General features: G+C 33.5%; 6 protein-coding genes, 1 long non-coding RNA gene and 1 pseudogene across 13 annotated transcripts; 5 read left to right on the forward strand and 3 right to left on the reverse strand.

The window, feature by feature from the left end:
* Nucleotides 1–127: 127 nt before the first annotated feature.
* APG7 (ThiF family protein) lies at nt 128–3,550 on the forward strand. Its single transcript, NM_123958.3, has 11 exons — nt 128–395; nt 676–887; nt 972–1,218; nt 1,309–1,403; nt 1,483–1,775; nt 1,859–2,003; nt 2,090–2,437; nt 2,526–2,687; nt 2,784–2,899; nt 2,977–3,139; nt 3,216–3,550. Exons 1-11 carry the CDS (start codon nt 257–259, stop codon nt 3,387–3,389), a joined length of 2,094 nt encoding a protein of 697 aa, NP_568652.1. The 5' UTR covers nt 128–256; the 3' UTR covers nt 3,390–3,550.
* A 418-nt stretch (nt 3,551–3,968) lies between these two features.
* On the reverse strand, nt 3,969–4,248 carry AT5G06765. Its single transcript, NR_142945.1, has one exon. It is a non-coding gene; the product is annotated as an other RNA (long non-coding RNA).
* A 165-nt stretch (nt 4,249–4,413) lies between these two features.
* On the forward strand, nt 4,414–4,823 carry AT5G45905 (annotated as a pseudogene). Its single transcript has 2 exons — nt 4,414–4,474; nt 4,669–4,823.
* A 428-nt stretch (nt 4,824–5,251) lies between these two features.
* On the reverse strand, nt 5,252–7,254 carry AT5G45910 (GDSL-like Lipase/Acylhydrolase superfamily protein). Its single transcript, NM_123959.1, has 5 exons — nt 6,971–7,254; nt 6,550–6,780; nt 6,071–6,219; nt 5,694–5,970; nt 5,252–5,587 (listed from the first exon to the last, which is right to left on the reverse strand). Exons 1-5 carry the CDS (start codon nt 7,215–7,217, stop codon nt 5,373–5,375), a joined length of 1,119 nt encoding a protein of 372 aa, NP_199403.1. The 5' UTR covers nt 7,218–7,254; the 3' UTR covers nt 5,252–5,372.
* Nucleotides 7,255–7,599: 345 nt separating this feature from the next.
* AT5G45920 (SGNH hydrolase-type esterase superfamily protein) lies at nt 7,600–10,650 on the forward strand. 4 transcript variants are annotated; one of them, NM_001344650.1, is made up of 6 exons: nt 7,709–7,876; nt 8,076–8,303; nt 8,993–9,060; nt 9,202–9,366; nt 9,468–9,883; nt 10,534–10,650. In NM_001344650.1, the coding sequence occupies exons 1-5, from the start codon at nt 7,775–7,777 to the stop codon at nt 9,628–9,630; spliced, it is 726 nt and encodes a 241-aa protein (NP_001331144.1). In that variant the 5' UTR covers nt 7,709–7,774; the 3' UTR covers nt 9,631–9,883; nt 10,534–10,650. The 4 variants fall into 4 exon arrangements, with proteins under 4 accessions (NP_199404.3, NP_001331142.1, NP_001331144.1 ...); NM_123960.5 differs by lacking the exon at nt 10,534–10,650 and having other exon boundaries at nt 7,600–7,876; nt 9,468–9,967; NM_001344649.1 differs by having other exon boundaries at nt 9,202–9,883.
* Nucleotides 10,651–12,902: 2,252 nt separating this feature from the next.
* Nucleotides 12,903–14,650, forward strand: CHLI2 (magnesium chelatase i2). Its single transcript, NM_123961.4, has 3 exons — nt 12,903–13,150; nt 13,254–13,354; nt 13,466–14,650. Exons 1-3 carry the CDS (start codon nt 13,048–13,050, stop codon nt 14,516–14,518), a joined length of 1,257 nt encoding a protein of 418 aa, NP_199405.2. The 5' UTR covers nt 12,903–13,047; the 3' UTR covers nt 14,519–14,650.
* Nucleotides 14,515–15,659, reverse strand: NUDT11 (nudix hydrolase homolog 11; the record flags this gene model as incomplete). 3 transcript variants are annotated; one of them, NM_001125908.1, is made up of 4 exons in its annotated part: nt 15,352–15,659; nt 15,118–15,260; nt 14,914–15,033; nt 14,515–14,819 (listed from the first exon to the last, which is right to left on the reverse strand). In NM_001125908.1, the coding sequence occupies exons 1-4, from the start codon at nt 15,548–15,550 to the stop codon at nt 14,790–14,792; spliced, it is 492 nt and encodes a 163-aa protein (NP_001119380.1). In that variant the 5' UTR covers nt 15,551–15,659. The 3 variants fall into 3 exon arrangements, with proteins under 3 accessions (NP_001119380.1, NP_199406.1, NP_001331230.1); NM_123962.3 differs by having other exon boundaries at nt 14,515–14,824; nt 15,352–15,644; NM_001344651.1 differs by lacking the exon at nt 14,515–14,819 and having other exon boundaries at nt 14,860–15,033; nt 15,352–15,644.
* Nucleotides 15,660–18,993: 3,334 nt separating this feature from the next.
* On the forward strand, nt 18,994–21,673 carry AT5G45950 (GDSL-like Lipase/Acylhydrolase superfamily protein). Its single transcript, NM_123963.4, has 5 exons — nt 18,994–19,381; nt 19,467–19,594; nt 19,701–19,934; nt 20,920–21,166; nt 21,275–21,673. Exons 1-5 carry the CDS (start codon nt 19,108–19,110, stop codon nt 21,463–21,465), a joined length of 1,074 nt encoding a protein of 357 aa, NP_199407.1. The 5' UTR covers nt 18,994–19,107; the 3' UTR covers nt 21,466–21,673.
* The last annotated feature ends 116 nt before the right edge of the window (nt 21,674–21,789 follow it).

The following is a 21,789-nucleotide window of genomic DNA, read 5'->3' on the forward strand; positions in this document are numbered from 1 at the left end:
AAGACTGTAATAAACCGAATTTGGTTCAGTTTGATTTTTATGGAAAAAGACGAACCGTCCGGTTAATGCTTTTTACTTTTTTAAAATAAACCGGTTTTGGTTTGCTTGGATATAAAGCCGACCCGACCCGGATTGACCATGTTCCTTGCACGACTCCTTTTTCTCACCGTTCTCCGTCATCGTCTTCTTCTTTCTCACATTCATTGACTCTCCTCCATAATAAACATTGCAATCTCTCAGAAAGATAAGATCAGCCATGGCTGAGAAAGAAACTCCAGCAATCATACTTCAATTCGCTCCATTGAACAGTTCCGTCGACGAAGGTTTCTGGCATAGCTTCTCCTCTTTGAAACTCGACAAACTCGGAATCGATGATTCTCCGATTTCAATCACCGGTAAACACACAATCATCGAATTAAAAAATCATCCAATGCATCGATTTTTATATATTATTCGATGAGTCTATGCATTCGAGCTCTTATGATCCGTTTAGGTTAGAGAAGCAAAAAAAAAAGTTGAAAACTTGAAAATCCTCTGTTTTCTGGGCAAGTTGTTATGATCCGTTTAGGTTAGAGAAGCAAAAAAAAAGTTGAGAACTTTAAAAGCCTCTGTTTTGTTTAGTAGAGATTATTCAGATTTAGAATTTATGTGCTTTTTTGGAACTGAAATTTTCAGGTTTCTATGGACCATGTGGACATCCACAAGTCTCAAATCATTTGACTCTTTTATCAGAGTCATTGCCTTTAGATGAACAATCATTGATTGCTAGTACTAGTCATGGAAATAGGAATAAGTGTCCTGTTCCTGGGATTTTGTATAACACCAATACCGTTGAAAGCTTCAATAAACTTGACAAACAAAGTCTGCTAAAAGCAGAAGCAAATAAGGTAAATACAAAACTTAGCTCCGTGACTTGGTTTTTACTGGTTCTTGTCTGCAGAAGTTTTAACAATTTTGTTGGTGAATTTTAGATTTGGGAGGATATTCAATCAGGAAAAGCTCTTGAAGACCCTTCTGTGTTACCAAGATTCCTCGTTATCTCCTTTGCAGACCTTAAGAAATGGAGTTTTCGGTATTGGTTTGCGTTCCCTGCGTTTGTACTTGATCCTCCTGTAAGTTTGATTGAATTAAAGCCAGCTTCAGAGTATTTTAGTTCTGAAGAGGCTGAATCAGTATCCGCTGCTTGTAATGATTGGCGCGACTCAGATTTAACTACTGGTACTCAACATTCTTGTTCTATTTTTTACTATTAAAATTCAAGGAGTGGTAGCTGAAAACCTTTTGTTACTTCTCCGTGTTTTGCTGTAGATGTTCCATTCTTTTTGGTTTCGGTTTCTTCTGATTCAAAAGCTAGTATCAGACATCTTAAAGACTTGGAAGCGTGCCAAGGTGATCATCAAAAGGTATGTGTTAACTAACTCTTCCATATGCGTTAGATACAGAAAAAACAAAATTCACCTTTATGTGTCTCTCTTCCTGCAGTTGCTTTTCGGTTTCTATGACCCGTGTCACCTTCCTAGTAATCCTGGCTGGCCACTTCGAAACTACTTGGCACTGATTCGCTCAAGATGGAACCTCGAGACAGTTTGGTTCTTCTGCTACAGAGAGAGTCGTGGTTTCGCTGACTTGAACCTTTCTCTTGTTGGTCAAGCCTCAATTACACTTTCATCAGGTGAATCAGCTGAGACTGTACCTAACTCAGTGGGATGGGAGCTTAACAAAGGGAAACGTGTACCCCGATCCATTAGCCTTGCTAATTCCATGGATCCAACAAGGTACATTTTTGCTCTGTGTCAATGATCTACTCAACTAAATGGGTAAAATCTGATTAGACAAACGGAATCACGTTCTTTCGCAGGTTGGCTGTTTCTGCTGTCGATTTAAACTTAAAGTTAATGAGATGGCGAGCATTACCGTCTCTTAACTTAAATGTATTGTCCTCTGTCAAATGCCTTCTTCTTGGAGCTGGTACATTGGGTTGCCAAGTTGCTCGTACCCTTATGGTACGTATTGAAGAAAATGCGAGATTTGACATTATTTTACAAACTCACTGATTAACTAAGAACTCGTTTATCTTTTATTTTCTTAGGGTTGGGGAATCCGCAATATCACCTTTGTTGACTATGGAAAAGTTGCCATGTCTAATCCAGTCAGGCAATCTCTCTATAATTTTGAAGATTGTCTAGGTCGTGGTGAGTTTAAAGCTGTTGCTGCTGTTAAAAGCCTTAAACAGATATTTCCAGCAATGGAAACTAGTGGAGTTGTTATGGCTATACCGATGCCCGGACATCCGATTTCTAGCCAAGAAGAAGATTCTGTTCTCGGTGATTGTAAACGCCTTAGCGAGTTGATTGAATCTCATGATGCGGTGTTCTTGTTAACCGATACAAGAGAAAGCAGGTGGTTACCGTCTCTTCTTTGTGCTAATGCCAATAAGGTAACTAACTCTGTTTCTTTATTTCTTCTTACTGGTTATATAAGTATAACAATCTGCTTGATATGTCGGTGTTTGATGTGAATTTCAGATCGCTATAAACGCGGCTTTAGGTTTTGACAGCTACATGGTAATGCGCCATGGTGCTGGCCCCACCTCTCTGTCTGATGATATGCAGAATCTTGACATAAACAAGACAAATACACAGAGACTTGGTTGTTACTTCTGCAACGACGTGGTTGCACCTCAGGATGTAATTCCCTGGTTTCTTCATTTTGAATTGTTTTGTTTCGTGTTACCTCCAGTTCAGTCCTGATTCGTCGTACCCACTCTTTTCTTGTATTTGCAGTCAATGACTGATCGAACTCTAGACCAACAATGCACTGTTACACGCCCGGGTCTAGCTCCTATTGCAGGAGCTCTCGCCGTTGAACTCTTAGTCGGAGTCCTACAACACCCACTTGGGTAAGCCTTTCGAAACTCGAATACATTGAAAATACAATCCTCAGGCTTATCGTCTTACATATGTTTATTACATACAGTATCAATGCAAAAGGCGACAATTCGAGCTTGAGTAATACAGGAAACAATGATGATTCGCCTCTCGGGATATTACCTCATCAGATACGAGGCTCAGTTTCTCAGTTCTCACAGATCACGCTGCTTGGTCAAGCTTCCAACAGCTGTACCGCTTGCTCTGAAACCGTAAGTTTCCACATGACATCATTCTTAGAAAACTGCGCTCGAGAATCTGATGATGTTTATAAACTTGTATTTTCAGGTGATATCGGAGTATAGGGAGAGAGGAAACAGTTTCATACTTGAAGCTATTAACCATCCTACATACCTGGAGGATCTTACTGGTTTAACCGAGCTTAAGAAAGCTGCTAATTCATTCAACCTCGACTGGGAAGACGATGATACTGATGATGACGATGTAGCTGTAGATCTTTAAAGACAGATTTATGTATCAAATGTCCATAGACTATATTCACTAGGTGGCTTCTTTTATGAATCTTTTGATAAGCATTTTTTTAAACTAAATTAAAGTACAAAGAAATGAAGAAATCAAATTCTTAATCACAGAATGATTAGTTCAATATCTACTAAACCGAAAATCACACCAACAGTGTATATATAATTTTAGATAATCATAGCTTATAATTAAATTTGAAAAGAATACATTCAAAGATTTTACATATCACATTAGCAAAAACTATGGAGTTTGCGTAGAACAAATCCACTCAAATAAACAGAGGTTAGCGTTGACGCAGCTCCATTCAAATCACAATTTAAGGAGATAAAAGGATAAAATTAGATTTGTTTAAAATTGAAATAGACATAACTTCTTTTTTTTTTTTTTTGCTAAATTGTAAATATTTCATAGATAATGAAAACAGTTTAGGTTACAAACATAAAATTTGAAACCTATATATATGGATCTATGGCAAAAAAGAATAAAAACATAGACGCATAAAAAACGGTTAATTAAAACCAAATTTTCGATCGATCTTCTCAACCTTGCAATGAATCTAAGGGAATAGATGAAGCGATGACGTTCAATTCTATCCTTCCCGAAAGAGATGCACAAGCAGAAGGGCTGAAACAGATTGTGATACACCAAAAAGCGATGGACTAAGAGCTTTAGAAGCCTTTCGTTGGAGGCCTGACATTGAGCCGTCAACGGTTCGAAACACAAAAGCATCAAACACATACTTTCCCTGCGACATGTGAAAGCGATACTTCAATCCAATCCATGAGCTCTCCCGAAAGCAGAACCTCACACGCCAAAGTAGCAAAAGATGCAAGCTCCCTCTAACCAAGTTCATTTCCCGAAGTCAGCAGCGCAGAGCAAGATAAGAACTAATCACCACTACACCAGAAGCCATAACATAACTTCTTTATATAGACACAATATGTTCTTTCTTTTATCATTTGAAAAACACCGTCAATAAATTTTTACCATCTACGAAACTACGATAACTAAACTTATTCAACTCTCGTTCACCGTTTTAGCTATCTTCAGCATTTTCGTGCTTGGTATGTATCTATATCTAAAATCGACTAAATATATTATAAACAAACGATCTAAAATAAATGTTTGTGAATGCCATGTTAATTTTTTTAATATCAGTTCATATATATTATTTCCAAACATCAATATATATGAAATCAAAGAAAACTTTTTTCTTTTTAATTTTTAATAAAAAATAATATTTTGGTGTAATAAACAGGAGTGGTCGAAAATGAGTATAAATGTTCGGAAATTCTGTTTCGAAAGAGTAAGTGTGATTATCAAGAGTGTGGGTTGATGTGTGTTTTGAAGAGGCAGGGGTTGTCAAGTTGCTCTAATGAGGGCATATGTTCTTGCCAGTATCAATGCCCTTAATTTTTATTTTTTACTATGTAAATCAAATTATATGTAAACTTTAAAGTAATTTGCTTTACATGTTTTTTATATATGCATTATCCATTAGAATGTATTGTTTCTGTTAAAAAATAAATTACAATTTCTAAGTTAGTAATTTAATTAACTGTTTTTATAAGAAAGTATGGTAAAACGCCCGGAGATGAGATTAGATGCAATGTGGTGGATATTTTAGCATGGGCAGTGAAATTTTGCTAACTTAATTCTGTAACAAAAATGTGAAAGGGAAAACAATGCAATCTATTTATTTATGTATACTCTACTAACATGTATATGAATCAGAACCGATCTAGTTGTACCTTTTTCATACATTTAATGAAATATTTCTATAGATTTTTTTCCCCAAAATTGTCGTTAATAATGTGAAGCCCAAAGCTATGAGTTTTTATGCTTATGCTCTCGAACGAGCTTGATATAAATATGATCGATTTATAGGTTTTCAATTAGGAGTTATATGAAAAGTTTGTGTGTTAAAAAAAAAGTTACAACTTATGAGTAACTTAATTGTTATTAATTATAAGTAGGCATGGTGAAACGGCCGGAGATGAGACCAGTTGCAATGTGGCGGTAAGCCGCTTCAGTGAGGTGAATTCCGTCCCAATTTGCGTACGTTGATGGATCTTCGCAAGTGGTTGAACCCTTTTCTCCGCACCGCACGTTTGGTTGCACGTTGTATCTTCCATCTCCTCCTCCACAACATGCCTTTAGGACACTTCCAGTGAAACCTATATTACAAAAAGAAAAACAATACATATCGAACAAAGTATCAAAATTGATTTGTATATCGAACATGTCTACTAGTTATAGGAAATAATATGGAAGTCGGATTACCGTATTTGGAAGGTGAGTTGAAGAATTGCATGGCAGAACTGTAATAATCAGCATATATAATTTTGGCATAAGGGTACTTTTTTCTTAGAGCCGCGAGGCCTTTCTTGAGCTTATCATTGTGAAGCTTAGCCAAATTGTTCAATGGCATGTAGCATTGGTTCCTCGAGTCATAAAGCCATCCACTATTATCATTAAACCGCTCTAGTAGAGCCGCAGAACAACCGATTGGAAGGTTTCCTGGAACTATTAGTGTCATGGCACCTTCCTCTATCAATGCCTTCAGATTATACCAAACCCAAAATCGTTGGTTAATGAACGAATATTTGGACTAATTAACGTTATATAGATAATAATTAATGTAAACGTTTACTACTTACACTTGTGACGTCCATGATTTTGTTAATAACAAATGGTACCAAATCCATAGCATGTTTGAAACTTCGGAATGCCAAAAGAGGGTAGTTATAATCGTTTCCACCAATTTCTCCAACGAGAAATAGAGATTTTCTAAAATATTGTTCACATTCTGCAAAATAAAATAATTAAGATTAAGCAAATATCGAAACCATTTCGTAAAGGATATTACATATATCAATCTATGACCCTTTTTTTGGTTTTAATTTTTTTTATTTTATTTTTTTATTTATAATTATCAAGAAGCAATCTACAGAGTTTCTGCCAAATATTATATTCTTACAAACTCTTATATAGTTTTCATAAAGTATATTCAAAAATAAATGTGCAAACTATCATCAGAGGTTTTGTTTTAAACTTTTGAAGTTTCAACATAAATAAAATAATTGAAAATCAATCAAATATCAAAATAAAATTACGATACATTCTTTTATTTTCTTACCTGGCTTGGTTTTACACAGAGAAGGTTTCAACTTCTTGAACCAATCAAGTTGAATATCCAGTGTCTTGTTTGTCAACAATGTTACTGAAAGACCTCTGTTTTTAAAGAAGCTAAATTCGTTCGCTGTTGCTCCAGCCACCGCAAAATTTGCACCTCTCTTGAAATCTACCGAATCATTCGTCCGTAAGCTTTGGAGATACGGTGGAATGTACGGTAGTCCACTAGCCTCAGCTGCAATAAGTCACAAAATACAAATTATAAACATTTTGTGCTCATAAGTTTCATTTTGTGAAAATATTGATTTTTAATATAATGTTTTGCTCCATCAAATTACGGTTATCCATAATTTTTATATTTAATAATCTACTTATAAAAGTGATTATATTTTAATTTTTTTGAGAGAGAGTGATGAGAAGTAAACCGATGAAATCGATGATGAGACGTCCGTCAGAGCAACGACCGGTGGAACGGTTAAAAAAGGTTTGTCCGTACGGTAGTCTTCCAATGTTCGGAGAGTCAACATCACCGGATAATAAAAAGTTTCCGGTATCGCTTAAAGAATCGCCAAAATTAAAGATTGACTCGTACTTTAGAGTTGGTCTCATCGGTAATGACCGAACAGAGACTAAAAATGAGAATGCCACTATGAATAACATATTGATTCTCATTTTATGATTTCTTTTTTTTTTTCTTTCAAATTCAGTTATTTCATGGGTATTTCGAGAAAGGTTTTATATATAAGAAAGAATCATTAATATATAAAAAACGGTGATGATTCTAGAGACTAATCTTACAAAACGTAAATAACATTTTTTTTCTGTAACGTTGTTACAGTTTCTTAATTTAAGCTTTAATTGTAAACCAGAGCATATGTTTATGATTAATGTTGTTGTAGTTATTGTTATTATTGGTTGAAACTGAGAGTCTGAGAGTGGCAATCACATAGAAAATAATCTATGCGTTACTTACATAAGTGTCGACAAATAAAATGTTATTTACGTACATAAGGTATTGTATGTCTATCTATGAGTGTATTTCACAATAAACCATGAAAGGTCGGTGATTAGTGGGTGAAAGCATTTAGTGCATCCACTTTTACTTTATTTATTTATGTTTCCCCCAACAATAAATAAAGCATTTCTTTACTAAATCAAACACGATCACTTCAGCAAAACCACTACACCTATCTTATCTCTCAGATTTTCTCAAGAAGATTGTGTGGAAGATGATGAGACGGAAGATTTTTCTCTTTGGTGATTCCATCACTGAAGAATCCTTTAGTGACGGTGGCTGGGGTGCTTCTCTCGCCGATCTTCTCCGCCGCAAGGTAAAGATATGTTGTATATATTAAGTAAAGATTCATAAGTTTTGATTGATAACTCTTCGATGCCATAGCTAATTTGTTTTATAGATGATTAATGTTTCTCATGAAACCATAATTTTTCAGGAAACAAATCATATTATTATTGTCTAGTATAGTGTAGTTTCGGCTATGTCTTAAAATTTGATACATAAAATTTTATTAGGCTGATATGGTGCTACGAGGATACAGTGGATATAACACGAGGTGGGCACTGAAAGTGGTGGAGAGAGTTTTTCCGGTGGCAGAAGAAGACGGCGGAGATTCTCCGGCAGCTGTGACTGTTTTCTTTGGAGCGAACGACGCGTGTCTTCCGGAGAGATGCTCGGGGTTTCAGCATGTGCCACTTCACGAGTACAAGCAGAATCTTCGCTCTATTGTTTCGTTTCTCAAGGTGATCATTTTTTTTATTATCTCATTCAAATCTTGCACATGCATATTTATTATAGTACTAGTATAATATAAATATGGAAATTTGTTGTATACATATTAAATGCGTGAGTCAGTGTTGAAGAATACGCATACATATTGTAATTTTTGTTTTTGAGAACAAACCAGAGTATTCGCTTCATAGTTCTGTTTTTCGAGGTGACCAAATTTTTTTTCATTATCTAATTAAAATCTTGCACATATTGACATGCATATGCATATATATACTCCTTTGACCAAAAATGATTACAATCTCTTTATTTGTTTTAAATTTGTAAAGTGGTGAATTGTGATCCTGCTATATACACAGAATTTATTTTTGAATAAAATAGAGGAGAATAAACATATTTGCGTGTATAAATACATTAAAAAATTTATCATTAGCGTTTTTTCAAATGGTATTTTCATTAATCTATAAAGTTATTTAATATATTGTCTTTTTTACTAAAAGGCCAGAGCTTTGATCACATATTCACATCTATAGTACACACATATCTCTTTTTGGGAAAGTAAAACTTTAGAAGCACCATGACGTATATACTTTGTCGAACCACTAAGTGAAAGTATTTTTATACATCCTTCTTTCTACATTAATAATGGATTCTTATAATTTCTTGATTTTATTAAATGAAATTTTGTTGTTATGTTTCGTAGAATCGTTGGCCACAAACGGCCATTATTCTTATAACTCCGCCTCCAATAGACGAAGAGGCCCGCCTCAGGTACGAGTCATTAATCCAATAATCCCAAACTTTGTTTTATCAAAATCAACCTTGAATTTTTCAATTCCATAGACTCTCATGTTTATCACTTTGACCATGAAATTTTAGATCTAATTAAGACATTGATCTTTACATTCTTAGATATCCTTATATCGAAAACACAACGGGGTTGCCGGAAAGAACGAATGAAGTAGCCGGACTATACGCAAAAGCATGTATAGCAGTAGCTGAGGAATGTCAAATTTCGGTCACTGATCTTTGGTCCAAAATGCAGCAAATTCCAAATTGGCAAACAGAATGTCTATGGTCATACACTAAGTCTTATTTACACACCTAGTCTATGGTGCATCTTTATATTCGAAGCGAATAAGTAAATCAACTATGTTTTGTGTTTTCGTGAGTTTTAGGGACGGGTTACATTTGAGTCGGGTCGGTAACAAAGTAGTGTTTGAAGAAGTAGCAAAGAAGCTTAAAGAAGAAGGCATTGGAGCTGAGGACTTAGCTGTGGATCTTCCCCTTATAGAAGATGTTGACCCTAAGGATCCTCTCAAATCCTTTGATGAGTTTTGATGCTTTATATTACTACCATGCAGTTTGGTTCTTCTATCTTTGATTACTTCTTAATTTCGATATTATTTTAGGGAATGTATTATTTTAGGGAATGTGACATTATTAGGCACTTTGTGAGAATCTTTTTACGTTTGAGGCACTTGTGAGAGAGAGGGCACTTTGCCATCTTTTTTTAGAGGAGATTGAACCAATTTGCCCCTGAAGTGATGAAAACACAATAATTTTTAAACTTATTCTTAATGAGATCGTGTGGGTGAGAAACTAATTTTTTTTTTTTTTATCATTTCTCCTTTCCATATTCTTTTGTTTTTCATCATTTTCAATTCCTCTTTCAAATCATAGTCGTTCTCAATAATTCTTACAAAATTATGAAAATTCTGAGGTTATCTCAAAATTCACAATCACAATCTATGTTTACCCTAAATTTCCTTTATTTTTTTAGTTTTGTATTCTTTTCTCCATTCTCCATCATCAAATCCATTTCATTATCTGCAACCTCCATCAATGAACGACTGTGACCAACAAAAAAAGTAACATCATCGATTTCTCCTTTTCGAGACGAAGAAGAAGGAGATCCTTACTCTCTGCTACCGAACTCCCTCTTCCCTTAATCTTCCTCTTTTTCTGGTTCCATGCTCTTCTCTCTTGTCTTACTTACGGTTTCTGGTTTCGTTGTTTTTTTTTGGTAAAAGGTTTCTTTGGTTTTGAATCATAAAGGCCAATGGTACATGTGATTCGTTGATTCTAGCTTAGGCTTTAAATTGTAAATCTTTAAACTTTTTTTTTTGTTATGGGTTCTAGATTTTATGATTTTATCCTTCAATTTAAATTTATTTTTGTTAGATCTGTTGAATTTATTGCCTTGTTTTTGAATTGAAAAATGTTTGGATGTCATTTGCGTAGACGAAAAGTGATTGGACGCATAAGGCTGGGTATGTGGTGGTTATGCAAGAAGATTGGTTGATGTTTATGAGCTTTTTTTGAAACTTTGGTCCATGAGGCTGCGGTGGCCGCCGTGAGCTCCAGTGTCTTGTCTGGCAACTCCATACTTATGTCGACTCATGGATGTCAAGAAAAGTTTACGAGAAAACACGAAATGTATATCCATTTGTTCGGCGCTAGGTGGATACACCTTCATTTGTTGCACTATATCCATTTGGTCGATGTTTCATGGATACAACTCTACTTCTAAAAATCATAGATGAACACGTACTTGCCGATTGTCAGCTATAGGAATCCGTCCATTACTCTTCGAAGATATGTTATCCAACTAATGAAATATTCTTTTATTTGATTTTGGTGAACAATGTTTACATTTGGTGAACAATGTTTAGATTTGGTGTTATTCATCTTTCGTATATTTGTTTGTGCAGATAAAACATTTTAATGTAAAAACTGTAAAATATAGGATCATTCCTATGGTAATATTCGTATGATTATATTCAAAAATGGTTCATACGAGTGTGTAAACCCTCTACCCTTAACGCTTTACACTAAATCCTAATTTACTTACCCTAAAATTAAACCCAAACCCTCCCATGATCCTTCTCCACTAAATCTAAAACCATAAAACAAAACTCTGAACCATACAAAAAATGATAATTTTACCAACCAATAAAACACATTTGAAGCAAATCAAAGACATAGTTGTCCATTGATGACTATCCAAGCGGTTTAGTCCATGTGGTAATCTAGTGACTCATGAGGTCGTTTCATTTCAATACACAAGTTTATACATGAATGATAATCACCAATTCAAACACCCATTCAAAGTACATCGTCTATTTTTCTTTAACCATTTATTCACTTGTGTATGGAAACTCCCAACATTATAACCAAAATTGTCTACTAATCCTAGATATAACAAGAAACAGATTTACTTATATAGTGTATAAAAGGAGCATAATATCGATGTTTGCGTCTGAATGGACAGATTCCCTTGGATGACATTAACAAGCAGGCGTCCAGCTGACCATATATGTTTGTACTATCATCTATGGTCACCAATCATTTGAATCAAGTTGAATTCATGGATGCACAGTACGTCAGTTTGTGATGTAAATTAATGTAATGCAAATAATCATCTGCAAAATTGAATCAAAGAGAATATAAGATCAACACAAAAGCAAGTGTTTGGGGAATCGGATGCATCATAACAAGCGAATATCTACTCAAACAAGTTTAAACTCAATTCACCATAACATTCACACCCAATAAAAAAAAACTCAATATGAATAAATCAGTGTGGAAAGAACCTGATACAAAGCTGCTCCATCAATGGAAAATCTTCAAACACTCCACAAGAAGCAAAAGCATCCACTAATCAAGTTTTTTTTATCTCTCTCTCTCAAGCTAAAATCTTAAACCACCAATATAGAATAAATGAGAAATCGTTTACTCTAAGGAAATAAAAACTAATTGAAAATTGAGAAAAGTGCTATATAAGAGAACACAACTTTGATTAAATAAGCCCAAAATTTTCTCTCGCCGCTGTGATTATCAGAGAAGTGGGAGAACCACGACTGATGATTTGCCACCAAAAACCAGAGAAACGAGATCGCGGCTTCTACTGCTACACGAGATCCTTCACTCGGTCGCTCGTTCACTTATTCTTTCTTTTCTTTTGTTCTCCATATTTTATGGTATCTGAAATTCTAAGATCTAGCAAGTGAAGAACTGGAAGAAAAAAACTGCAAACTTTAAGGTTTTGGAGCAATTGAATGAACTTTAGGTAGAACGCATGAAACTACAATAACATGAATAAACACATAGACAACAAAATTATCAGGGTACAGATTTTTAAACCAAGTTGTAATTCTAGCAAACCCATCAACCATCATCTTCCGCTGGATTTTGTGTTTTCTAAAGAAAAAAAAGAGATAGAAAAAGGAAAGAGACAAGAGATTGTAACCGATGTAATTAAAGGGTAAATAAGTCAAATTGTCCATACAAAGTGCCTATTCCTTGAAAAGTGTTTAATCACGTAAATATTTTTAAAAAAGTGCTCTACACTGTAATATTCTCATTAATTTATCCAATAACTAAATACGACGTCGTTTAGTTACGAAAGGTAATTTGGTTCGGCGTCGTTACAAAGACTAAAGATTCACATGAATGTAACTGTTTTTTATCCATATCAATTTTCAAACCAAACCAAGAACTGAACTCGAACCATTTTTTATCCAAATCCAAACCAAACCGAAATTTAATTGGACCTACAAGCCCATTATATATTCAAATTTTACAAAATTGGCATAATATAATAATACAATGTTTAATAAATAATTAAACTAAACTGAGTAAAAGAGGGAAAATCTACGATCCTCTCTATCTCCTTATCCAACAACAACAAAAAACGAATTCTCGAAGAGAAAGACACTGAAATCGAAAAATCTATAGAGAGCTCACTCACTAGCAATGGCGTCTCTTCTCGGAAGATCTCCTTCTTCAATCTTGACCTGCCCTCGTATTTCTTCTCCTTCCTCAACATCTTCAATGTCCCATCTCTGCTTCGGACCAGGTTCGAAACTCTTTTACCCTAACAAACCTCAAAAGTACCCATTTTTATCTGCTCATACACTTGTTGACATTTCAATGAAAATGTGTGTTCGTTGTTTTTGCAGAGAAACTTTCTGGAAGAATCCAATTCAATCCAAAGAAGAACAGATCTCGTTACCATGTCTCTGTTATGAATGTCGCTACAGAGATCAACTCTGTTGAACAAGTATGAGTCTTTTCAACATTATGTTCATGTAATTGATTAAAAGCTTGAACCTTTGGAATGATTTATTGGTTAGTATAAAAGATTTACAAAGTTGGGTTCTTTTGGTATTAGGCAAAGAAGATTGATTCAAAGGAAAGTGCAAGACCTGTTTATCCGTTTGCTGCTATAGTTGGACAAGATGAGATGAAGCTATGCCTTTTGTTAAATGTGATTGACCCGAAGATAGGTGGTGTGATGATAATGGGAGATAGAGGAACTGGTAAATCAACAACTGTTAGATCTTTAGTTGATTTGCTTCCTGAGATCACTGTTGTTTCTGGTGATCCGTATAACTCAGACCCGAGAGATCCTGAGTGTATGGGAAAGGAAGTAAGAGAGAAAGTTCAAAAGGGAGAAGAATTGTCTGTTATTGAAACCAAAATCAATATGGTTGATCTTCCTTTGGGTGCTACTGAAGATAGAGTTTGTGGAACTATTGATATCGAAAAGGCTTTAACCGAAGGTGTTAAGGCGTTTGAGCCTGGACTACTAGCTAAAGCTAATAGAGGGATTCTTTATGTTGATGAAGTTAATCTTTTGGATGATCATTTAGTTGATGTTCTTCTTGATTCAGCTGCATCTGGTTGGAACACTGTTGAAAGAGAAGGGATATCGATTTCTCATCCTGCTCGGTTTATCCTCATTGGTTCAGGAAATCCTGAAGAAGGAGAGCTTAGACCACAGCTTCTTGACAGGTTTGGTATGCACGCGCAAGTAGGGACGGTTAGAGACGCCGAGCTGAGAGTTAAGATTGTTGAAGAACGAGCTCGTTTCGATAGTAACCCAAAGGAGTTTCGAGAAACTTATCAAGAAGAACAACTGAAGCTTCAGGAGCAGATTACAACTGCAAGAAGCAATCTTTCTGCAGTTCAGATTGATCAAGATTTGAAAGTGAAGATCTCTAAGGTCTGTGCTGAGCTGGACGTTGATGGATTGAGAGGAGACATGGTGATAAACAGAGCAGCTAGAGCGCTTGCAGCACTCCAAGGAAGAGATCAAGTTACAGCTGAAGATGTTGGTATTGTTATACCGAATTGTTTGAGACACAGACTCAGAAAAGATCCATTGGAGTCTATGGATTCGGGAATTCTCGTTACCGAGAAGTTCTATGAGGTTTTCACTTAGAGTAAAGATAGATTCTTGAAACACATTTAAAGAAGATTCAATCTGTATCGCTTATTATACATAAAAGTTTCAATTTTCTCAATCAGATCAAGTCAAGAATCAGTTAGGCTGATTCCAGAAACTCGGTTTACGTTCTTGAAACTCCGGTAATCTCTGATAAACAATGGAGGCAACTCTGATCAGAATACCAGCAGTGAGTGCCCATATGATAAAGCTTCTCTCTTTATCTTCGGAATAGTAATCAAAGTATTGAAGAAGATATCTCTCTCCTTCATGCTCTCGTTCCTCTGCTCGCCTGTTTCTGTCCTGCGTAAAAACCCGACAGAGAGAGCCATTAAAGATTAAGGTTTAGCAATGGAGTTTAACGGAAACAGAGGATTTTCCAGTTCAAGAACCTTGAGGAACATCTCTAATGGCACATCAAAGATCTCTTCCACTTCAGCTGGATTTGGTAACTGTTTAAACGCTTTCTTATCGTGTAGAAAACCGATAACTGGTGCTACCGACATTCCCTTCTGCAATAACCGAAAACTCGATAAAACCGAAAGATAACCTATTTAGCAACTTGAATTCAGATGTTCTGATGCAATATTTATTACCTTGTTAACAAATGGTTCAAGAACAGAAATGATTGTAACAAGAGAAGGATCTAAACCGATTTCTTCACGAGCTTCTCTCAACGCAGTAGCTATATCATCTTTATCTTCTTGGTCTCTTTTTCCTCCAGGCAATGCTACTTCCCCTGTTTTTTTTTAACAATTTCCTCTGTTTCTAGTTTAAAGATGAAAACTTTACTAAAAAGAGTAATGTCTTAAAAGAGATTTTGATTTTACCAGGATGAGAAGAGAGAGTAGTAGATCGTTTGGTTAAGATTACGCGTAGCTCGTTTTTGTCTTCTCTTTGTTCTTGGTATAGACAAACTAATACAGCTGAAGATTTTGCAGGAAAATGTTGACGAGGATGAGTTTGGCAATTTTGAAACAGTTTGATCAGATTTTGCAATTCTGTAGAATCTGTTGTTGTTGAAGACATATTAACAGAGACTTCAACTATGTTTCTTCTTCTTCTTCTTCTTCAGATCTGAATAAAGCGACTTTGTTTTAGTAACAGATCCATATCTTTATTTACAAGGAAAGAAGAATCAGATTTGTTAGAGTGGACAACAAATATTTAGTAGATCATATGGACAACAATAGCCCATTGTCATTTTAAATTGGCATATTGTAAATTCATTTGACTAAATTACTATAGTTAAGAATTTAATTTCATTTTCAATAAAAGTTTTTTCTACAAATTAATTCCTGTAAAATTTTAATTATTCTATTCATTTACAAAAATATTTTTCCTCACCAAAAAAAAATTTACAAAAATATTTTTTGACTTGTCGTTTACTCAACATTAGTTTCAAAAAAAAACCGGGACGGTAAAATTGATGGTAAGAGTGTGCATCTTGACCGATTTGAACCAATTGAACCCAAAGAGATTCAAACTGAACTAAAATTATATGTACAAACCATGTGATTAACCTTTTTTTTTTTTTGAAAGAGGGTTAATTCAAATATGAGTGATTAACCTATCTTCGACCCAAACGGTTAGGAGAATATATGTTCAAATTATTTGATTAACCTATCTTTAACCCAAATGATTTAGATTGGTTTGAAACCGAACCAAACCAATAGCTCAATCATGAATAAGATGATTTAGTGTAGCTTGGTTGTATTTTTCTTTTCAAATATATAAGTGAAAATATGTATTAAATTCAAAGAAAATTATTAGAAAATATATAAAAACCAAGAAAATAACTTATTTTGGATTTTTTTTTTTTTTTTTAAGTGAACTCGAACCCATAATTTTTCTTAGTCAGTGTTCTTCTATTGATTTTCTTTATTTTGATAAAGATTATTATTCTACTGATTTACAATGAATAAAATAAAAAAGAGAGTAGATCTGTTTCCTTATCCACAATAATTCAATTTGGTAGTGAATTACAATTATACGAGTAAGTAACAGTCGATCGTGAGAGAGCAAGAGATATAGAAAAGTGGGTGATGTGTCTAATAAATATAGGTCACACAACCACCTAATCTTACGAATCATTCTACTCTCCATATTTAAAGTTATATAGCAATCAATGTCAGCTACATTTTCTTACGTATCTTTTTTTTGGTTATAATATGCCATGATTCTTGAAAATTTTAATTCTTGATTCATAGAATTGTATACTAAAGGTTGGGATTTATCATAATAATGGAAACATGAATTCTATATTAATACATAATGAACTGGATTCTAGAATAATACAGAGATTTGGGTACTGGATTAAATCGAAAAAATAAAACTATACTGTTTGATAGGTACATTTAGATAACTATTGTCCTGGTATTATTTTTTAAATTTTTTATTTTTAAATCTGTCGCATTTTGTTTTTCCTCAAGTATTAAAAAGTAAGAAATGGTATCCAATTTTGAACCGAAACTGCATTAAATAAACTGACCCGACCTTGTGTGTGTAAATGTATAGAGTAGACACACATTAATAGTTGAAAAAGGGCAATGCTAATTGTTAGTGACCCTAATTAATACTCCGGCAAGGATATATGACCATTCTCTAACTGTTATGTTCCAACACATTAGGTGACCTAAAACTGTTTGGAAACTTTCATGTCACTTAATAAGTAATAACAAAGCCCATGTCAACATCCTTTTTTATGTGTTTTTCCCCAACATTTTGGTTTAATTAATCACTCATTATTATATATTACTTACCTGATGAATTAGCTATCTGATGAAAGTTTCGTTAGAAATATTTACATGATTAAACACTTAAAGATTAAAAAAACAAAAAATTCGATGAGATATCAGCTAAGAAAAGAGAGAAAAAGATAAGGCTAAAAAGTTTATGGCTGTAATATAATATATAATAAATTAAACAGAAAAAAACTTGAAAAAATCTAAGAGGAGTAATTAATATTGAAGGAAGACAGATGAAACAATTGTATAAAAAATGAATGATAGAAATTATTTATCAACTATAATCTTTTTTTGAAAATCTATTGTTTGTAGATTATAATGAACAATATTTCGTTTCTATTAAGGTAAAAATTACAACACCATAGAGAGGACAACTTAGCTAAATGACCATCAACATTGAATAAATTAGGTTTGAATGATTAAATCCTTTAACAAAAAGTAGGTAAATGTTTATGGAACATTCTTATTAAAAAAGCATTTTTATTTTCTCAAGAAATATAAAAGAATGATATTTCTTTTCTTTTTGCCCAACACTATGTTTTTATAAATTAAATGTTTGTATATAAAATAGTCCCAAACAACAAACTAGGCGTACAACGGCATGTTATTCAAATAAATAGCACTCTGATTACGTGTTTTTTTTTTTGCAATAAAAAAATTCATAAACTTAATTAACTCTCTCAAAATGGTTACATATATATCTACCAACTTGACTTAAAAGGAAGAATGATCTGACTTCTGAGTTCTGAAATTCATATTTAACAAATTATCCATAAATGATGTGTTGGACACCTATTAACAAATTAGCCTCTAGTGTACATGTTAGACACCGACGTATTACTTCTTGGTCTCTATCCAATAAACATTTGGCAAGGATCTTAAATATGTATAACTATTTGATGTATAAGTCTGTTAATTGTGAATGTTAAGACCGAGAGTATAAAAGAGCTTGTTACCAGTTTAAGTCATTATTTATGTATCTTTATTCCCATCATGGCCAAAAATGGCTGCGTTAATTACTCCACCGCAACACGACACTTAAACCTAATACTTAAATGATAGTAGATAAGTTGGATATGGAATAATGGATACAATCCTCACAAAATAAATACAATTTAGAACAGAGAATGTTTGATTGCTTGATGTTTTAACATTTTATAAAATTCTGTTCTTTGGCAAAAGTGTCGTTCGGTGGTTTACTTTCACTTTATTAGTAAAGACGGTGACAGTAATTTATATATATATATATATATATATATATATATATATATATGACTTTCTAAATTTGGAAGGTTAGTATGAAATTTGGTTCAGAAGAAGCTACAATTCATCTAGTCGGTGAAAATAATTGTTGTTGTAGTCAAACCAAAATTACTTACATGATTTCATTTTTATATAGTTAAAAGTTAAAGTTTGTTATATTATTACTTATATGTTCGGATTTAGATCTGAAGAGAGCAGTACGGATTTAAAGCCCAAAATTGTACATTATTTCACGAATATAAATCCCATATATATGTTTTTTTTTTCTCAAGGAAATCCCATATATATGTAAGATACCATAAATAGATTATTTGAAAGACAAGAAAATCATGAAGATATGATATATCAACAAAAAATTAACACAAGAAGTCAAATTAAATTTCTCTGTTGGCCACTTTACATTATGTCTCAACCAACAACAGAACGCCAAGCTGTCCAAAAAAAAAAAAAAAAAAACCCCTCAAGAGTCTATATATATAACAACATTCTCAACACAAACCATATGACATTTACATTCTCTCAAAAGAAACTTTCTACATAATATAAAAAGTCACACATTCTCTCTATTAATTAAACATGTTGCTTGTTGCGTTTGTGACTCTTTTGGTAGCAGTAGCTTTGCAGCCACTACCGTCAGTGTTGTCTTTGGACGTTCACCTTCTTCGGCAGCTAGCCGCAAAGCACAATGTGACATCGATACTTGTGTTTGGAGATTCTAGTGTCGATCCAGGGAACAATAATTTCATTAAAACCGAAATGAAAGGGAATTTTCCACCTTATGGTGAAAATTTCATCAACCATAAACCCACCGGTAGATTATGCGATGGATTACTCGCTCCCGATTATATTGGTAAGTTTTACACTATAGTATTTATATAAGTCAGAAATTTTCAATATGTTAATTGAAGAATTTATTTTACATTTTTTTTTTACAGCGGAGGCCATGGGTTACCCTCCCATACCGGCTTTTCTTGATCCATCCCTAACCCAAGCTGATCTAACTCGCGGTGCAAGTTTTGCCTCTGCTGGTTCTGGCTATGACGATCTCACAGCTAATATATCAGTAAGTCTTAACATTTTCCTTTTACCTTCTAATAAAAACATTCAGTTGAAATACTCTTTTCACACAAAACCAAATTAAACTTAAAACTATTTTGTTGGTTGAACAGAACGTATGGAGTTTCACTACACAAGCCAATTACTTTCTACATTACAAGATTCATCTGACTAAATTGGTCGGTCCATTAGAGAGCGCTAAAATGATAAATAATGCTATATTTCTTATGAGTATGGGATCAAATGACTTTCTTCAAAATTACTTAGTCGATTTTACTCGACAAAAGCAATTCACGGTTGAGCAATACATCGAGTTTCTCTCCCACCGTATGCTTTACGACGCCAAGGTATGTTTACGTCTCCACTAAACTCTTGTATACGTATGCATTAAGTATTACGATAACTATATTATAGATAAATCTATATATATATATATATATATCTATAATCATATAAGATATACATGTTTTTATCAAACAAAAAAAAGATTTACATGTTTCCAATAATTTTGTGAAGAAAAACCAATTATATTTCTCACTATTGCATGAATTAATTGACTGAAAAAGAACGTGTCTCTGTGTGTGTGTGACATTAATAGTAGCTGCTGAAATAAATGCGTTGGTAACTAGTGGCATTGAAAAATTCTACAAATATCTTGTGGATGTGTATGTATGTGGGTCGTGTAACAAAAAAAAGGTCATAAATTACAACAAACATAGAGGAAAAAACAGTACAAATAAAATCATACGAATTCTATCTGGTTGTTGGGAGAATTTAATATCGATACATAATTTCTACCCTACAATCATGAATTTTCGATTTTTCATGTCGGGTATCTGTAACTTGTCCATGAATCACAACTCATAACCACAAGTATATAAAATTATTTTTATTTTAGTTTGAAAAGTATTTTCAGCATTTACTTTCTTGAACTATATAAGGTCATGAACTTTATCCCAATTACTGGGAAGCATAAATATAATCATGCAGCCGGTAGAAGTGTCCAATGGTATTTTGTTTCATTACATGTATAATGTTTCATTGGAAAAACTGGTTTGCGACCAAAACTTAAATTCTGATTTGGTCCACCTTATAAATTTTAAATTGTTAAATACTACTCCTGTACTTTTTTTTTGTTGAATTAAATTTGTTAGTTTAGTTTTGGGTTAATTTTGTAAACTGAACCAAAATAGATAAACTATATAGACACATGTATACCGGCTAAAAAGGCTATGAATTGCATTTTAAATTATAGGAAGAAGATTCGTAGCATCTTTTGAGCTTCTTTTTTTCTTGGTAAAATCTTTTGAGCTTCTTGTTATTATTTTACAGATGTTGCATAGGCTTGGAGCTAAAAGGTTGGTGGTAGTGGGAGTTCCTCCCATGGGATGCATGCCTTTAATTAAATACCTACGAGGCCAAAAAACTTGTGTAGATCAACTAAACCAAATCGCTTTCTCCTTTAACGCCAAAATCATCAAAAATCTAGAGCTTCTTCAGTCTAAAATCGGTTTGAAAACCATCTACGTTGATGCTTATTCGACCATCCAAGAAGCCATTAAAAATCCGAGAAAATTTGGTGAGAACATATATCTTATTGGTTTAAAATATAACTTTGAGATAAATTTGACAATCAAAAGAAAAAAAATAGGTTCTCATTTATAGTACTTTTGGTTTCAATTTTAAGGTTTCGTCGAGGCTTCGCTAGGCTGTTGTGGAACAGGTACATACGAATATGGAGAGACATGCAAAGATATGCAAGTATGCAAAGATCCTACCAAATACGTTTTTTGGGACGCTGTCCATCCAACACAAAGAATGTATCAAATCATTGTTAAGAAGGCAATCGCATCCATCAGTGAAGAGTTTCTTGTTTAGAAATATTATATGTTTGTATTTTACTATCATGATTTATGAAAAATTCTAGATGTAATTGAAAAGCATTCAAAATGTTAAATTTAATGGTTCAAATCATCTACGTAGATGAAGAAGGCCAACGACGAGAAGCTTATAAGCTTATACTGAGAATAATTATCTGTAAAATAAATATTACACTATTTTATTTATTACTGATAGAAAATTTAAAATATTCTAATATTAGAATTACAAAACTGATATTTATGATCTAATAGAAGCAATTTTGAACTCATATAGTTCTATTGAAATTTTATTCGCATTAGTTAATAATATTATAACTTAACA

This window comes from Arabidopsis thaliana, chromosome 5 (assembly GCF_000001735.4).
Source record: "Arabidopsis thaliana chromosome 5, partial sequence".
Classification (NCBI taxonomy): Eukaryota; Viridiplantae; Streptophyta; class Magnoliopsida; order Brassicales; family Brassicaceae; genus Arabidopsis; species Arabidopsis thaliana.

What these genes read in the sequence shown, in the direction of transcription:
- APG7 (NM_123958.3), top strand. Translation starts at nt 257, where the DNA reads ATGGCTGAGAAAGAAACTCCAGCAATCATACTTCAATTCGCTCCATTG. An exon ending in CGACTCAGATTTAACTACTG is followed by an intron (nt 1,219 to 1,308) that starts GTACTCAACATT and finishes GTTTTGCTGTAG; the next exon opens with ATGTTCCATTCTTTTTGGTT. An exon ending in ACGTGGTTGCACCTCAGGAT is followed by an intron (nt 2,688 to 2,783) that starts GTAATTCCCTGG and finishes TTGTATTTGCAG; the next exon opens with TCAATGACTGATCGAACTCT.
- AT5G45910 (NM_123959.1), bottom strand. Translation starts at nt 7,217, where the DNA reads ATGAGAATCAATATGTTATTCATAGTGGCATTCTCATTTTTAGTCTCT. An exon ending in TCTCATCATCGATTTCATCG is followed by an intron (nt 6,781 to 6,970) that starts GTTTACTTCTCA and finishes GACTTATTGCAG; the next exon opens with CTGAGGCTAGTGGACTACCG. An exon ending in CAACTCACCTTCCAAATACG is followed by an intron (nt 5,588 to 5,693) that starts GTAATCCGACTT and finishes TTTGTAATATAG; the next exon opens with GTTTCACTGGAAGTGTCCTA.
- AT5G45920 (NM_123960.5), top strand. Translation starts at nt 7,775, where the DNA reads ATGATGAGACGGAAGATTTTTCTCTTTGGTGATTCCATCACTGAAGAA. An exon ending in GACGAAGAGGCCCGCCTCAG is followed by an intron (nt 9,061 to 9,201) that starts GTACGAGTCATT and finishes TTACATTCTTAG; the next exon opens with ATATCCTTATATCGAAAACA. An exon ending in TGGCAAACAGAATGTCTATG is followed by an intron (nt 9,367 to 9,467) that starts GTCATACACTAA and finishes CGTGAGTTTTAG; the next exon opens with GGACGGGTTACATTTGAGTC.
- CHLI2 (NM_123961.4), top strand. Translation starts at nt 13,048, where the DNA reads ATGGCGTCTCTTCTCGGAAGATCTCCTTCTTCAATCTTGACCTGCCCT. An exon ending in CCATCTCTGCTTCGGACCAG is followed by an intron (nt 13,151 to 13,253) that starts GTTCGAAACTCT and finishes TTGTTTTTGCAG; the next exon opens with AGAAACTTTCTGGAAGAATC. An exon ending in AGATCAACTCTGTTGAACAA is followed by an intron (nt 13,355 to 13,465) that starts GTATGAGTCTTT and finishes TTTTGGTATTAG; the next exon opens with GCAAAGAAGATTGATTCAAA.
- AT5G45950 (NM_123963.4), top strand. Translation starts at nt 19,108, where the DNA reads ATGTTGCTTGTTGCGTTTGTGACTCTTTTGGTAGCAGTAGCTTTGCAG. An exon ending in ACTCGCTCCCGATTATATTG is followed by an intron (nt 19,382 to 19,466) that starts GTAAGTTTTACA and finishes TTTTTTTTACAG; the next exon opens with CGGAGGCCATGGGTTACCCT. An exon ending in TAAAAATCCGAGAAAATTTG is followed by an intron (nt 21,167 to 21,274) that starts GTGAGAACATAT and finishes TTCAATTTTAAG; the next exon opens with GTTTCGTCGAGGCTTCGCTA.